At 38.0% G+C, this 18,370-nt stretch overlaps 1 protein-coding gene across 4 annotated transcripts in view; it reads left to right on the top strand.

Moving 5' to 3' along the window:
- The first annotated feature begins 862 nt into the window (after nucleotides 1–862).
- Nucleotides 863–18,370, top strand: part of LOC121964508 (tetraspanin-18B-like) — a 35,091-nt gene continuing 17,583 nt past the window's right edge. For 3 of the 4 annotated variants that reach the window (XR_015776588.1, XR_015776584.1, XM_088077497.1), the window contains exons 1-2: nucleotides 863–1,059; nucleotides 14,963–15,044. Coding sequence is in view for 1 of the 4 variants with exons in the window: in XM_088077497.1 (XP_087933623.1) it covers nucleotides 15,042–15,044 (3 nt within the window). In the remaining 3 variants the exon portion in view is untranslated. The remainder of the gene's footprint in view (nucleotides 1,060–14,962; nucleotides 15,045–18,370) is intronic. The other variant, XM_088077558.1, reaches the window with a different exon arrangement.

The following is an 18,370-nucleotide window of genomic DNA, read 5'->3' as shown; positions in this document are numbered from 1 at the left end:
TAGCATTTAACTACAGGCAGTTTTGGAGGATATGGTCTTGTTTCTGAACTGTAATATAGGTTACTCACTCTACTGACTATGTTCTCAAACTTGTCTGTCTGATTGGCAAATTTCACATTCATGAAGCTAAAATGCTTCAAATTACCCCCAATATCCATTTGTTTTGTACTGAATTAAAATACACTATATGGACAAAAGTATTGGGTCACCCAAACATTACACCTACAGGAGCTTTTATGACATCCCATGTTAAATCCATAGGCCTTAATATGGAGTTGGTCCCGCCTTTGTAGCTATAACAGCGTCCACTCTTCTGGTTGAGGCTTTCTTCAAGATTTTGGAGTGTGTCTGTGGGGATTTTTGCCCATTCATCCAGATTTTATACACCTGTGGCAAGGGGACTGAATGAAACACCTGAATTCAATAATTAAGAGGTGTGGCCCAATACTTTCGTCAATATAATATCTCTTTGATTCTGTTTCTGAGGTTATAACAATCAAAAAAGCCGTAAAAATCTCTAAAATAATTGGTAAATTTCTATCTAATTAAAATAAAATAAGCTGTATATATTTTGTTGGGGTTTTTTTTGTCTCCCTCTTAAAATGTAATGTTATCTGGATTATTGTTTTTTGTTCTTCTGTTTTTATTTTTTCTTGTATGTATTTTAGAAATTGTTTCAGATTTTAACTAAAATTATTCTCTTTTTCTCTTTAAAAAGAACTTACTCTTGTCCAATGTACTGTTTATCTTGGAAAAATTACCTTTTTTTTAAAGGAGATTTCAGCTGTTCCGGAAGTAGTTTTATTCTGACATTGTAAACCGGAAGCGTGAGTGTAGTTTTCCCGCTCAGCTTGACCGTTGGTTTAAATGGACCGGCAGCGTTTCAGCAGCAGCTCACACCGACCAGAAACCACCTCTGCCGGGTCTCCTCCAGCTACCGGAGCCGTTACCGTCCTCCGACAGAGTTTGTTGGATTTATTAGTTTGTTTGGAGAAAAGTGACTTTACTTCTTTCATCGGAAAAAGCGACATTTTGGCGGAAGAAGCTGCTGTTTCAGCGGTGAGTTTCAGCCGTTTGTTTTGAACTGATTCACCGACGTTAGCCTCACACCACAGGTTTACTATCAAACATTTAACCGCCAGTTCATCAGAAACTTAAAAAACACGTTAAATTAATGATTTTAAACAAACGTTAGCTTCATCCACAAACCAGCTGACGCTTAACTACACTTCAGAGCTGATTTCTGACCGTTAAAACTTGGACCAGCTGTTTAAAAGTGATACAAAACCGTAAAATATGGGGTTGCGAATCGTAATCGATTAATCTGTGAAAATCACGATCTATTAATTTCAATTTTTTTTAAAAACATGAGAACTTATTATCAGATGTTTTCATTTCTTCAGTCAAAGCTAAATGCGTCATAATTTTGACAGTTTTTCATATCGATTAATCACTTAAATTTTACATATTTGATTAAATTCGAGTCGATTAATTGTTATCATCACTTGTATAATACCACATTATGGTCATTTAAACACCAGCATTAAATGTGAACAAGCTAATTTGGGTCGAAGACATAACATTCATTTATTAAAAGAAAGTTTTTACTGGCATGGGATATTAAACTGTCTGAAGATAAATAACTAAAACTGTAAGTAAAAAAAAAAAAAAATTAAACTATGGTTTATACAATAAATTTAACTGTTAAAATGTATTAGTAAAAACAAAACTGACCTGTTATCTATAATTACTTGTGTTTTATGTGTATTAATCAAATTATATTTTTAGTCCCATAAACTGTAAAGCCTGACTGATAAATCAGCCTGACTGATAGTATTTGCCAATGTCTAGCTTCTGACATCAATATATCTACATGTCATAAAGATATAGGTAAATACTACAGTCTATGGTATATACCTGTCACTGTGCCTACATAGTGTGCTCTGTTTGCAGTTTTTTAGGTTTTGTTTCTGTGTTGCATACTATTTGCACTTTTTCGATACTGCCCTTTTTCATAATGCTTCAACTTTTGATAACATTTTTTTTTTACTCTTGTTATTACTGCATTGTTATGGAAGTTGCAGACTGAATATTGCTGTACTTGTGAAGTGATAATATAGATATAATATTCTGTTATATTGCCAATAAGTGAGCAGAAATGTATAGTGTATGTAATGTTGGGAGGTTTTCTTTTAGAAGATATTCTAATACAAACACAGAAAGCATGCCCTAAAATGTCATTTGTAATGTATTTCATTAGATTACTCAGACTCTGTAACTTAATCTAAACACTTAGGAGCTCATTAGTCTTATATTTTCCTGCCAACATCACTCGACATGACAGTGCCCTGGCAGTGCATCCGTATGGAGGACTGAAACTGACAAAATCAGAACTGAATAAATGTGTCAATAAATAAGTAAATGAACATGTCCATTTAATTTCTATTTAATTTTTCAATGTATTCATTTTCCGATTTAATTTTCCATTTTATTTATCAAATTATTCATGTTATTATTTATTTGCTAATTTATTTATGCATTATTTTCCACTTTGCTTATAAATTCTTCCATTTATGTAATTTCCCATTTTATTTTCAATAATACTTATAAATGTTTAACTGTAATTATTTGTATATTTATTTATATATTATTTTCCCTATTCACCCCCCACCCCCCATTTATTTCCTTAAACATATTTACCTCCCTTTCTCATTTCCACATGCATTTCCTCCTCATTACACAAATTTATTTTTTATTTTGTCACTTTCAGTCCTCCATACATCTGCTAAGACATTGTAGTGTGGCAGCTGCACTGCACCCACCTCCTTTTTAAATCTGTTCAAATCTGAGAAATGTGCAAATTTCATGTTATTATAATACTAATAATAAACTTTATTTGTATAGCACTTATCTAAACAAAGTGACAAAGAAATATACAAATACAAAAAATAAAACAATGTTAGCAGATAGATAGGAGCTAGATAAAAGTCTAAAACAAAAACAAAACAAAATTTCCACGTTACAGATGTACAAATCAGTCATTAAAATAAAAACCTTTCCTATGTTTTCAGCAATAATTTAAAACAGAGAGCGAGCATTGCTTTGTGTTGAACATGCACTTCTGTTACATCATGTAAACAAACCATGTCAGCCACCAATCAGCTGTGCACTCGAGATCTAATCACTCAAAAGATGAGTGAGCACTTTCTGTCTGTCTACATTTGTATTTGTATTAGATATCACGTTTTATATTGTGACCTTTGGTGGAAATGACAAGCAATAGGTATGTAACGATTCACTCAACTCATGATTCGATACGATTCACCATACTGGGTTCATGATATGATTTTCTCACAATTCCTTTTAAATAAAAAATGAGATCACAGAAAAATTATGACTGAAAAATATTATTTCAAACAAAAATTAATCAAAATACTGAATTTTCTCTTCTTTTCTATATCAAATTAAAGAATCCCTTTTTATTTTTGAGGTATAAATACAAAACACAAAATATGCGATTAACGCATTTCTGGACATTCACAGTGTCCCCTGCTGTTAAGCTTATCAGATTGGTTTGGAAGTGGGTTTTTTTTTTTCGTCTTGCAGGTTTTTTGATTTGTTTTGTTCATGTTTTGGCTGTGTAGGGTTGTTTTTTTTGGCCATGTAGTCGTCATTAAGGAGTAACGTGTGTAGGCGGGGCTGACCGGTGCTCCTCACCATGATGCCGGCTCACATGCTGCAAAAAATAGTTGTACTATTTGTGTAGTTCAACACCTTCTGTCAATATCTGCAGACTGTTTTTATCTTTTCTGTTATCTTCTCACCTTTATTTCTTTCTGACTTGACGAAGCTCAAATGCTGCCACACTTACGATTTAAAACTGGAGGGTGCATCTTCTATTTCAACGTTGCCTGTCGCGGAGCCTTTGCTTCGTCTTATATACGTTGGCGAGCTGTCTCTAGTCTCAGACATGACGTAGGATGTTGAACACGTAAAGATGCGACACATCGAACAAGCGAAGTCAAATAGCTTCCGCCCTCTGCTGTTCAAAAAAAGTATCACAGTTCATTTTTCATCTCAGCGATTTGAATCTCACATATACTTCAAAAACAATATCACAGCAACAATATGACAGCATTTTAGCACACACAGCCATGCACGCAGCATGAAGCAACGACACACACTTAGCAAAACAGCAATACAAGCAGAGATAAAATACAAGAGTCGTAACGTAAACCTTAATAAAATATAATATAAAGATGCAGTTAGGGGTTAACAATATGTTCGTATGCACTAAAACACAGGCAGACCATTTAACACAAAGTTTGGCAGGTTGTTCATAAAAAGGATATTTCATACAAACCAATGCGAAGCTGGCTGCCCAGCAACAGGCAGAAGACCTAAGACATCATTTTAGTAGATTGTCTAAAACAGTTATAAACTTTGTCTTAAAAGTGTCTTAAAGTGGCATTAAATAAAGTCTTAAATTTCATTTATCTTAAGCTGTAGGATCACTATTATATCAGTATTTTTAAAAATCCTGTGTACGTTTGACACAGAGTGGTATCAGTAAACATAAACAACCATAAAACCCGAATATTATCACCACTAAATCTTACCGCAAAGTCCTAAAATTAAAGTAAAATCAGTCGCAATAAACATTTGGATTATCACAGTATTCAGAGCAGTTTCAGGGTCCGTGTGATGTTAAATGTTTCCCGTCTGTGTTTGTGCAGAAAACCTCCTCCTCTGTTGACAAATCAGCAGCCAGCTTTTATTTTTAGAGCAAAATAAAAATCTCTAAATGAGAGTTGATAAACGGCATTTGGCTGCTTTCTGGTACTTTCACACCTCGAGAGTCTGTGCGACACACACACGCACACACACACACACACACACACACACACACACACACACACACACACACACACACACACACACACACACACACACACACACTGATCCACGGCACGTTTTTCTGCTGAGAGCTTCAGCTGCCAGACGGCCATCCAGAGACGCCGTAGATCCTCTGTGAACTTTTCTCTGTGTTGTGTTTCAATGAGTTTGGCACAGAAATGCACCATCTGCATAATGTTTGGAATTCATGATTCCTTATATGTTCACAAAATGAGGCGAATGTTGGAAGAGTACAACCTAAATCTTCTCCACTGCAGTTTCACTGAGCGTTTTTGGGTCCATTTTGTTGTCAGGTGACTGCTTAAGCGCTGATACGGCAGCTTGTGTTCATTAATGCCCAATCTGTTTGTTTTTTTAAATAATGAAGCGTTTGGTCTAAAAATGTCAGAAGATTATATAAAAAAATGTATTTTTCAAGTCCCCAGAGTCCCTGTGCTTTTTGTCTAACTTACAGTCCAAAACTCAAAAATATCAGATTTGCAAAAGCATTGTTGGTCATGTTATGGCTCCAGGGAGGACGATGTTGATCTGTCTGTCCGACTCAGTCTCACTACCAACTCATCAAATACCGACGTTTGCTCAGTGGCCCTCGGCGTCAGATACTGACGCAACGTTTAACGGCAGTAAGAGACACAACGGGTGGTGATACCATTAGAGACTCCTTTATCGAAACCACTATCTATACTTTTCTATTAGTAGGTTTTTAATACTAATATTTTGATTTAAAAATGTACTTTTAAAAATCTTGGCTTCAGTAGTTTTAATTATGTATGATAAGATGATTAGAGATCATGATGATCGGACATTAAACAGGTTGTTACTCCATCTCTACTCTCCTTTTTATATCGCTGAGAAAACAAATTTGTCACCCAAACAACTGTATTTTTGGGTTTTGAAAAAGCAGAGCTGGGTCCTCTATAGAACCGGGTGTCGATCCTCATCCCCATGTGGGAGTGGAGGTGAATGGGTCAAACAAACTCTGGACTTTCTACTACTACTTAACTTTAATCATAATATTTTTTCTCAACCTAACATTGTTGTTTTGTTGTCTAAAGCCAAAACTCTGTTCACACCACGACTGACACAGAAACATGACACAAGTCATCATTGCTGAAGCTGAAAACTGACGTCCGACACTTGTAGCTGGATTTTTATGAAATTTCTCAAATTTCAGAATATTTCTGGGACCTCTGTCGGGGGTGTGGGGTGTCCTCCTCTGGCTCTTTTTTTGATCAACAAGCTCTGTTTTGATGCTGTTTTATGTCTCTGACTCCTTATGGAGACTAATAAGACAAAAACAATTCCCAGTGTCAATCACTTTATTTTTATTATGAATTAGAAAATGGTTGGGGAGCTACCTGGCACCTTATCGGGGGCCAGATTTGGCCCGCAGGCCATGAGTTGAGTATCTCAGGTCCCCTGGTTGTCCAGTAAAGGCAGAGTGTCTCTGATGGATGAAGTCCTCTCAGATTCAGTTCAGCCGCAGGACAAGTTTCGGTTTGATTGTCTCTGGACTCTGCGGTCGCTGTCGGTTGTCCTCAGAGTTCAGGTCGTGTCTCTGGAGGACGTCAACAGGCACTGTGGTGAGGGGACACCACGGGTCCATCTGTCCCGTCCCTTTATGTGCAGCACTGAGGCTCTCAGTCTATTTGTGGATCACAGCGTGTCCGCTGCGACAGACAGACGGACTGACGAGGCCCGGGGGGAGCGCTCCTCCAGGACGGGCTGTTACTTTACCTCCCGTCCCACCGCAGAGCGACTCGGCGGTGACCTGAGGGGAGCGCTGCTGGACTGAGGCTGAACTCTGACAGTTAGAGACCTGCAGAGCTGTAGACCTGAGACGAATGAGGAAAACTCCAAATGTCAGCCTGTCGGCTCTTTTCTCATTTTGCCAAAGCAGGAGATAATATTGCTTGATTTTAGTCACCAAAACATTTTCAGGGCTGCAAATAGTGATTATTTTCCCCATCAGATTATCTGCCTGATGTTTTCTCAATTCATTGATTCCTTGTTTAGTCTATAAAATGTCAGAAAATTGTGAAAAATGTCCTTTCATTAGTTCCAAAAAACCTCAAAATGTCTTTAAATTCAAAGATTTTTGGTTTACAGTGATATAAAGCAGAGAAAAGATACAAATTCTGACATTAAAGAAACTTGATCAGTTAACTGACTCGTGGTTTCAGCTCTCTGCCGTCGAAAAAATTCGTAGAATGACAAACGTAAAATTCGTAAGACAAATGAGGTTTTTGGAAAATGTCACTTTGGGCTCAAGGAAACTTCTGGGGATGATATTTTAAAGTATTTTCTAACATTTTAGGGGTGTAGCAGCCGCAGGCTCAACTATGACCTGCAGCCGTTTGCTGCAAGTCATACCCTCTCTATCTTTAATAAATTAAATAATAGTAATAATAAAAAAATATATATTTATATATATATATATATATATATATATATATATATATATATATATATATATATATATATATATATATATATATTTGCAGCCATTTTTATGATCAAATAATAGTTCAAGTAATTTTTCCAGCAAAAAAATCCAACAAGTCCAGATTCCCAAATTCAAGATCTGCTTTTATTTGCTTCATAAATTTATGCATTTATATATAAATATATATATATTTTAATTTTGGGTGGTTTATTGGACACAGAGGAAGTTGTGAAACTAGCTAGAAATTGATCTGATCCGATTTTTTAGATTTTTGAAAAAATGTATAATTATGTGGACACGAACTGTGAGCTGCACAACCAAAGTTTAATTTTTAATTCTGGGATTTGTGTTTGAATTATTATTATTTTTTTTTCTTGCCAGTATTTCTCAAGCAGGAAAAAAAAGATAAATGTATGAATTTTGTGTTACAGATTTCGTTTCCCCGTCAGATTTCTGTCAGTACTAAATTTTTTGGTAATGAGTGAATGTGGCTGAAAAGAGGAAGGAAGAAGGCCGTTTCCCTGATTTGTTGATTAAATTAGGAGCCTTAAACACGACCTTTTCCCCTCAGACACACTGCGGACACACAATGCTCTTTCAAAGGTTTCTAGTTTTAACGAGATTAAATTCAGTGAATTGGGAAGCAGATGGTCAGCCCTCCACAGAGCGACCCCCCCACAGACCCTGAACTCTGCTCTGTCGCAGCACGACGGCCTTTACCAGCTTTTCTTTCTCTTTGTTTTCTTCCTTACAAAATCTCATTTTGAGCTTCTGTGTTATTCAACCAGAGAAAACTTCCACTGAGAACATCTTAACTGAAGCTTTGTAGAAGACCAATTTAACATATTTAACACAAACCACAGATTTGTTACATTTGTGCATTTCATACGAATCATATCAACATTTCTGAAGTGTCGTAGTGTCTGAGCGGACTTTGTCCCCAGCAGGCGGAGGCGACGGTTTTGTTTTAGTGAACCGTTGCTGCGTTTTCGGCAGGGATAGTGACACAAAAAGAGTTTTTCACAGAGGCGTCGCTGCATTTCTTGATTTTGCCCCCAGAAATGTTTTAAGCCAAAACATTGTCTTTTCCTGACCATGACAGTTTTTCTTTTTTTTTTTTTGCCTAAAAGTACATGATAATGTGCAAATTAAGTGTTTTATAGAGATTGTGTTGATAATGCTGCAAAGGGATTTTCAACTTTCAAACTTTTTTGAATGTTTTATTACCTTTTTTACCATCTTTTATTTGGACTGTATATTTGCACTTATATGCTCTGCTTATTTAAAATTATTATTATTATTTTTTAGGCGCTCCCTTCTCCTCACAGGCATACAGTGCAGAATTTTTTGGTACACTTTGTAAACACACTACAGCAGTAATACTCAACTTACGGCCGGCGGGCCAAATCTGGCCCCTGACAGGGTGCCGTGTGGCCCCACAACCTTTTTCTAATTCACCATAAAAATCAAATGATTCATGCTGGGAGATGTTTCTGTACTTTTAGTCTCCATAAGGTGTCAGAGTGCATAAAACAGCATCAAAATAGAGCTTGTTGATAAAAAAAAGTGCCAGTGGAGGATCCCCCACACCCCCGACAGAGGACACAGCTGAGACACTAATGTCCTAAAATCCTAGAAATGATTTAAAATCCTAGAAATGATTTAAAATCCCAGAAATGTCCTAAAATCCTCCAAACCTTCTAAAAAAGAAATGCCCTAAATCTTGAAGCGTCTCTAAATCTTGGAAACACCCTAAATACTTAGAAACTTGCTTAAATCCCAGAAACTCCCTAAAATCCTTGAAACATCACAAAATACTGAAAACTTTCAAAATTCTTGAAATATCAGAAAATCTTAGATACGTCCAAAATCCTAAAAACATACAATGAAATCTTTTTTATGGTGATTTTGTTGAATTTTCAAAAAATGTTCTTTTTTTTCCTTTTATTTTATCTGACCATCTTTGGTTTGGACTCTTTTTACACTAATATGTATAGATTGTTTTTTCGGCGCTCCCCTCTCCTTAAAGGCATACTCTGCAGGATTTTTGGTTACAGTTTGCAAACACTCGCCAGCAAAAGTAAAAGCCAACTCTAGATTAATTCTCATTTGGTGTTTCACTTCACTATATCTGCGTGTTTTTTCGGTACTGAGTCTCTTGGATGTTGCAGTTTACGGCCTGAAGCCTAAACCTGGGCTTTACCTTTTTAAACAGCCCCAGTATCATGTGAGTGCTGTGGATGAAGGCGCTAACAGACGCTCTGGACACAGAAAGTAAGACAGAAGCAGAGTCTCTGCAGAGAAAAACACCTCCACACACTGAGTGGGTTTAAACGTGATGACTGAGACAGATTACAGCTGCAGGAAACCTTTTGAGGGACCAGAGAGCTTAGGGACGTAAAAGGGCGATCCTTGTTTTTGGGTGAATTGTTCCTTTAAGCTGAGAGCGAATGAAAGAGGAGTTGCTGCAGCTGGTGGGATATTTTTTGATTGGAAGAAAACAGACTCGACATGTTTACTGATGTTGAAGCAGACGTCTCTCCGGTTGTTCAGAGGCTTTCTGACTTTGGGCTGATTAAATCAAAGAAGGGCCACCTAACCCAAAATATCCAGCAGAACATCAGACTCTGCGTGCAGCGCGGCGGCTTTTAGTGCACTCTGCCACGACCGAATGCCTCAGTAATTCAGTCACTGCGGTTTATTTAATACAAAAGAAGTGGAGCAGCTGTAACACAGTGGCTAAATCACCACAGCTTTTGGCAGCGCGTCTCTCGTGCACACTCACGTGGAGGCCACGGCCTGAACGCCACCGCCGAGAGAAACCAGCAGACGCTACTTTTTCAGTTTTTTCTCCCAAACCTGAACCAGATGGCCTCTGCTGTAATGACGGGGACGTTTGTTTTACAGTGCGAGGCGATTAGAGCGAGAGGAGTCTGCTGCCTGTGTGGTCCCGCTCTGAGAGGAGGCTCGCTCTGCGCTGAGTTAGATCATCTGCAGGACCGAGCTGTTAGTCCCACCTGCTGAGACCGCTCCTCTCAATTAACAGGAGATATCAGAGGTGTGTAGGACCCTGATGCTCAACCTGAATCTGGCCCCTGATATGGTGCCTCGTGGCCCCCCAGTCATCTTCTGTTTTACATTAAGAATAAAGTGATGGACACTGTGAAATGTTTTTGTCCTTTGGTGGTGTCCCTAGGTGTCAGAGACATAAAACAGCATCAAAATCGAGCTTGTTGATCAAAAAAAGAGCCTCTATATGTCTAAAATCCTAGAAATGTCCAAAATCCTCTAAATGTCCTAAAATACTAGAAATGTCTTAAAATCCTGGAATATTCCTTAAATCTTAGAAATGTCCTAAAAACCTCTAAATGTCCTCAAATTCTAGAAACGTCATAAAGTCCAAGAAATATCCCCAAATCCTCCAAATGTCCTAAAATCCTAGAAATGTTCTAAATTCCCAGAAACATCCTAAAACCCTAGAGATGCCCTAAAATCCTAGAGATGTCGTTAAATCATATAAATGTTCGGAAGTCCCATAACTGCCCTTAAATCTTAGAAATGTCCTGAAATCCTCGAAACGTCATAAGATCCAAGTAATATCCCCAAATCCTCCAAATGGTCTAAAATCCTAGAAAGGTCCTAAAATCCTAAAAATGTCATAAAACCCTGAGATGGGCCCCTGGCCTCCTGTCTTTTTGCAGAAGTGGCCCTCAGGCAGATCAGGTTGAGTGTCCCCGCTCTTGGACGTCTGCAGAGAGTGGACGCCTCTGTGTCTCCGCCTCGGCGTCCTCCTCTCGGGGTTGGGGTGTAATTGGGTCTCTGGAGGATTTGGTGTCTACCTCTGCGCCTCTTTCCTTTCATCTTTTTAAGGTTTGGTTTGGCGCCGAGCGGCTGACAGCTCAGCGCTCTGCGGCGGCTCTGAGGTGCTGATGTCGAGGTAATTCTCTTCTCGTCACGTCTTCCATCAGGAGGAAAGATATTCTTTGAGTTTCAGAGCAATCAGATAACAACTTTCCGTGTGAGACCCGGTGAGTGCTGCAGCTTCATTTTCGGGCTCTTTTGTGTTGGTGTCAGTTTTTCACTCCTGCAGAATCCGGCAGCACGTTGGTGGACTTTTAACAGCAGATCGTTTTATATATTTAAGGAGTCCTTTCTGCAAACTTTCTCTTACTTGCTCTTACTGAAATGTGCAGCGGAGCAGTAATTTAGTGGATGTGTTGACACACATTAAAGAGGCAGCAGCGGCGTCTGTTTGAACCCGCTCTCATCACTCTGACTTCAGGTGCGTTTGATGGAGCTCGAATCTGCATTTCAGACCGATCATTAAACACTTGAGAGATGAAAACAGTTATTCAGGGCTTCCCAAAAACGCTCAGCTGCTGCAGGATTAGTCACCATCTCACCTCATCTGCACATGAATATGATTTTGTTTTTCACGCTGAGGAAATAAAGCGTGTAAGAAACGGGGAGAGGGGCTTCGTGCTGTGTGGGCAGCAGCTGCTGTCAACAGATTTAAGGTCCTCCACATCCGTGAGTCATGTGCCTTCAGTTTGACAGGCGTGCATCATCTGCAGCCGCCAGCAGACCTGTAGCTGCACGCAGATTACGAGACCATGCCCCGCTCCTAAATATTACATTTCATTTAGCCACAGTACAGCAGTGATACTCAACTTATGGCCCACGGGCGGAGCCTGGACCCCCATCGGGGGCCTGGTGGCCCCTCGGCCATTTTCTAATTCATGATAAAAATAAAGTGAGAAACGTTCTAAATGCTAGATATGTCCTAAAATCTTAGATATGTCCTAAAATCTTAGATATGTCCTAAAATCTTAGATATGTCCTAAAATCCTTGAAATGTTCTAAAATCCTAGAAATTTTCTGAAAACCTACAAATGTAATAAATTCCTAGAAATGTCCTAAAATCTGAGGAATGTCCTGAAATCCTAGAAACGTTCTAAAATCCTAGAGCAGCTTTTTCCCCTTTTGGCTTTGGTAGCATTTTCACTTATTTTTACTTTTGCTTTTCATAGTTTTGATACTAAATATTTGCAGATGAGCGTTTTGTGTTTTTTGTGTGTGTTAAGGCCTTAAATAAGTAAATAGTTGCACATGCAGCAGTACATACGTCTGTAACAGTGACAGAGTTTTATATCATTATATAATAGAGTTCGATGAGTCTGAGAGACGCGCTCTCTCTCTCTCTCTGCGTTTGCTTCATGTTTGCTTGTTTTTGTTTGTTTGATCCAGAATGAGCCGGAAACAATCGGCTGGTTACCGGCTCCCTCTGATCAATACGTGTTGGCTCGCAGGGGACCGCAGCCATGTTCACGTGAAACAAAAGCTCCGTCAGCAGTGAGATCCAAACAAAGAGCAGCTCAGCACTGAAGGATTTGTTTATGCACTTTGAATTTGGCTGCAGAGACGAGAGTGTGTGTGTGTGTGTGTGTGTGTGTGTGTGTGTGTGTGTGTGTGTGTGTGTGTGTGTGTGTGTGTGTTAACTTCACGGCTTCACCACTTAGTCATCTCTCTTCATGTGTCCGCACTCTTGTGACAAATAGTTTGAATCATGTGTCGAAAACAAACAAGAAAACATGAATCATTGGGCATTATTGCAGCGTGATGAATCACCGTCATTACTGAAGCGATTCTTCCTCTTCTGTGGCGTTTCCCACGGCCTGATGGACTGTAGGCAGCGTACAGTACCAACATCCATCAGCCGCTGCTCGCATGTGGTGGTTGCTATGGAAACAGGTAGACGTTAGGTAGACTGTGGGGGTCACAGCGTGAACTCATCCGTGCTTCTGTGGAGAGGGAGCGCTCTGAAACACTTATGAATCATGTCTTTAGAAACACGTGAGACTGTTGTGTTAAATGAGGCCTGCAGACCACCTCCTGCGTCGTGCAGGAGGAGCTGGAAAAGTGCGCTCGGAGAGTTCAGACCTCCGCCAGGTGTGTCTGAGGGCAGGTGGGCCGAGGACAGCGAGCGCAGAGCGACACGTGGAAGTTAAATCTCACGCGGGTCTCTCTCACAGTGGGGAGGCAGCAAAGATATTAAAAGCACGATTTATTCGTCTCCAATCGTGCTTAACTACTGTAGATCATAACACATTGGCTGTGTTAATCTGCAGATCCTCTGCTTCAAAATAAGACCAAACATTTGAATGGATGTAAGTTTTTAGGTCATGACAAAAGCCAGATGTGGTGCACAATAGGTTTGGGCAGTATTTGATACTTAATACCTTCCTGAAATTTCACCAGAGTATATTGTACATGATGGTATTAGCCCCTCCCTCCTCCCTGAAGCCACGCCTACTACTTAATAATCAAGTTTTCGGATTAATTAATACACAACATAAACCCACAAAAGTCGAGAAAGGTAATATTCTCACACCTGCTGTCCTCATGAAACAGAGAAAAATATCAGGTTTCTCGGCTTTGGACCGACCTGCCCGAGGAGATAATGCGCACTTCTTTTAAATCACTTCTTAAAACGCATTTTTATAGACTTGCTTTTATGTGCTGTCATGTATTTTAATTTGTTTTTTAAAAATTCTACTTTAATTCTATTTTAATACTGTTTTAATTTGTCTATTTTATTCATCTATTGAAGTTTGTGTTATGTTTAATTCTGTTATTAGTAATATTATTTCTGTGTTTACTGCAACGAACAGCATTTATTCATATTGGGATGGGTTGCTGTTGTTATTTTTTTGTGATTGTTGCTCTCTTTTTTCTAGCTGTAGTTCGGTATTACTGTTTGGCTCTATTTGTCTTGTTATTTAAACTCCCCGCGCTTCTGCTTTGTCGAAGCACTTTATAAACTCATTTTTTAAGGTGCTATATAAATAAAGTTATCATTATTATTATCTGTACACCTTTGAGAATTTGGTTGTAATATTATGTGAATAAACTCCTAATATTAGCAGAATAAAGTCAAAGTTTTACAAGATAGAAAGTCATGATTTTATGAGAATAAACTTGTAATATTACAAGAAAGAAGGTGTTACTTTAAGAGAAAAAAAAGTCATAATTTTAGGAGAGATAGTTGTAACATTATGAGAATAAAGCTGTAATTTTGCAAAAAAAAAAGTCGTAATTTTATGAGAAAAAAGTCATAAGTTTACAAGAATAAAGTTGTAATTTTAAGTAAAGGGGGATATTATATTACAGAAATAAATGTTTGCAGCAAACTATAAAACATGAGAGTGTGTTACAGTGTGTTACATTGCGAGGACAGATGCTGCAAATCAGAAGAACCAAACAACCAAAAATAGTCCCAGCACAGGCGCCACCTTGTGGAAAAACATATGAATGAATGCTAATTCAGACCTATTATTGATATTATTTTCAGGCTAATTTTGACTTAAAAAGCAGCGCTGCCTTCATTGTTAGGCTTAAATATGTTCTGCGGCTCCACACAGACTTTTATTTTGAGCCAAAGATCTAAAATTTGTCAGTGCAATGATGACTTCCTTCATCCATTGAGCCGACTCTAAACAGTGGGTTAGCAGCTTTTCATTTGAACTCTTTGGCTCCTCTCACAGGTAAGTACTGTTTATCATAACCGGCCTGCAGTGACTCCTCTGTTTTCTCTTACAGCTGATGTAAAGCGGTGCGAGGTCAAAGGTCAAAGACGTCCGTTCTCCTGCCTACATTTGAAGCCATTAATCAGGTACATATGGTACGATGCTTCCTGTTGTTACTCCGTCACTCTGTCCTCTCACACTTCATCTCAGTCTGCTTCAGCTTCGTTTCTCTGGTCGTTTTTATCGTGCGTTCGTCCACCTGTTTGTTATCGAGAGGGAAAAACTTTAGAGACATTTACGAGGCAAACTTCCTGTTTTCACAGTCGCCTGGTTACTTTGAAAATGCTTTAATAACATTTCTGTTCTCAGCTGACGGTGACAGTTGTTGTATTTGTCCTCTGTGACGGTTGGTCTTTGTGGTGCTTGTTTGTTCCGCCCCGTTTCACAATGACAATATATATATATATATATATATATATATATATATATATATATATATATATATATATATATATATATATATATATATATATATATATATATATGTGTGTATGTATATATATATGAAATGGTTACCTATTGACATTCTGAATATTGTTGAAATTTTAAAACACAAGTCTCAGTAATTTTCTTCAACAGCTGCTCACTGTCATTTTTCTAAAAATAATAAATAAATAATAATACATTTTATTTATAGAGCACTTTTCATAATACTCAAAGATGCTAAACAGAAACAAGAACAGTGTCAATTAAAATCAGTAAAACCATACAGAAAAATAGCTAGTCTAAAAAAAGAGACAGAGGAGGAGGATATTTTAGATATGTATATATATATACTGTATATATTCAGTACTTGTCTGTAGATACACACACCGATAGTTTTTTGTTTTTGACAGAAAGAACTGCAGAATTTCTGTATATCTTTGAACATTTCTTAACATGATTTAGCTTTTCTCCAGAAAAAAACCAAACACTGTTGCCTTCAGCTAAATATTTTCTGTTATGAAATATTAATTCCTGCAGCTTTATGTAAGGTATACAGCCTCTGTGTGCTTTCAAGTAATGATTGAACTTTGATGTATTTTTGTCTCAGTGTAGCAGACAAACATCACTTTGTTGTGATCAGATTCACACTGCAGACAGACGCTGTAATGAATGTAAATCCCCTCAGAGGTCAGACTGATCAGATTCAAACTAACTTCTTTACGCTGTCAGACGGCTTTGAAGCTCAGCAGCTCCTCCACTTCAGTACAAACACTGTTTATTTCTGCAGTTTTACTTCAAGTGAAATATCTCTCCTCGCTGTGGCTCGCATGCAGCACACACATGTGCTCGTACCCACATAATTATCCACACACACACACACACACACACACAGGCGTGTGTGAGTCTGGGGCAGATGGTGAACTTGGCTGTTCAGTCATTACATCTAAAAACTGTTTATTTCTCTGCATCATTAACACTCATCAGATCTTTAAACTGCGCATTTATGGGATATTTCACTTCTGCCTTTATTTTGAAAGCAGTTAAAATTATTTTTGCTGATGCAGGTCTGTCTTTTTAATCAAAGCCCAAAATGTCTCAGAGGTGAAACAAAACCTGCAGCAGATCAAACTGAAGAAATACCCTGATCTGTTACTGAAACAAAATTTGCAATACGGCTCTGTAAAAATATACTGATAGTCCAACATTCAAGATTTCACTTAAGTAAAAGTACAAAAGTATCAAAGGAGCATATCTTTTTTTTCAGACTGATTCTGATCTTTTCTAAGAGTCTTTTATGCATAAAAAGGTTTTGTTGTCACGGACTATTTTGATTAATCAGTTATGTCACTGGTTCGATCTTGTCAAATGTCTTTAAAGTTCTCCTTTTTTAGAGGGTAAGTGCTGAGATTTAGTGACGTCTAGCGGTGAGGATTAAATATTACAACCACCTGAAACTTCTCATACCTATAGCAGAAAATGTAATGAGCATATTTAAGTTTAAGTTCTTTCAGAAATGGTCCCTTTCAGAATGTAATAATACGACACATCTTATCATCTTAAATGAAATGTGGATATGACTTTGACTGTAGAACAGCTGAGTGTTTGACAGCCACAGCGCTGAAACAGACACATCTGCAGAGGTGAAAGTGACTTCTTTAGACTCTAGAGACGACTCTGTGTTAGTTTCATGTTTAATCAGACTTTGGATGAGTTATTTAGAAACACCAGGACGCATCGCTCCGTGTCTCATCCAGCCGCTCACACTGAGCTCTCATTATTATTACCAGGGGCAGATGTAATGTTTTGGGGGCCCGGGGCCACAAGCACATGAGCTTATTTTCAGCCTTTCTCTAACTGTGAATGTTGGCAGGCTGTTGGCAGCTATAGGAGAAGTAGGCCGACTCAAAAGTTTTTAATTCCTGAGTCCTGCAGTCAGGAGAGGTTGGCCTATTATCAGCAGTGTGCTTAAATTTACCTGAAGTTTGTTTCAGATGGAGCTTTTCATTTTTATATAATGCTGGAAAGTTTAATAAATAATAATAAATCATATGTTTATTACACTCCAACACACCATGGTCACATGAAACTGTCAGGGAACTATGAGGACAAAAATAAACGAAAAAGCAAAATAAGTGTTCATTAATTGTAATCGAAGTAAAAAATTCAATTAATGGTGATATTGATTTTAGGTACAAGGTTCAGACCTTTGCTGGGAGGAAATTTTAGTAACTGACCTCTTATAGGTCCTTTAGTTGGTCCTTCACTGCTGCTGAAGCTTCTGACTGTGACAACTCGAACTTCTCTTTATTAAAAAAAGGAAAAATAAATAAGTTAAAGTGTCATTAGGAGTTTAAAGCAGTTTGACCGTCAGAGAGCAGAGGACGACGGCGTCTTTCTCTTCCTCACGTCAACATGAATTCGAGCTGCGAGCCGACAGGCTGGAAGAGTCGCCCGCTCACTGAAACATGACATGTTTGGCAACACTGAGTCATGTAGTATTTTAGGTATGTGTTGAATAATTAAATGCATTTCAGACTCTATTTTAGGATGCAACGTGTCTGAATATGCACAGTCAGCACACATGATTACATCACTCCTGCCTCAGTTCAACCGGGAAGAAAACATCACGTCATCTTTGTCACAAAACATTAGCGTGACTCAGCTTTAACCCTTTGAGGCCTTAGCAAATTGGCTTGATTTATTTGAAAAACATGGGAGGGGAAACAGAAACAAGAAATGACCTAAGAATTTGCAAAAAAAAATGTTTTTACAAAAAAGTTGCAAGAAAATTTTCTGAAAATAACAAAAAAGAGAAAATAACCCAAGAAAGTGCTAAAAAATGTCTTTATCCTGTAACATATTTCAAATATATAATTTCAATTTCCTGCAATTTAAGGGGTTAATGCAAGTGTTTTATAGACATTTTGGAAAAAAAACACTTAAGTTTTTCACAAATCTGTAACGAAAACCCTCCTAGTGATAGTAAATGATCATT

This window comes from Plectropomus leopardus, chromosome 1, assembly GCF_026936395.1.
Source record: "Plectropomus leopardus strain MGB_pleo_1.0 chromosome 1, ASM2693639v1, whole genome shotgun sequence".
NCBI classification, from domain to species: Eukaryota; Metazoa; Chordata; class Actinopteri; order Perciformes; family Serranidae; genus Plectropomus; species Plectropomus leopardus.
The sequence above is the reverse complement of the archived record's forward strand: the minus strand, read 5'-3'. Positions and strand labels throughout refer to the sequence as shown.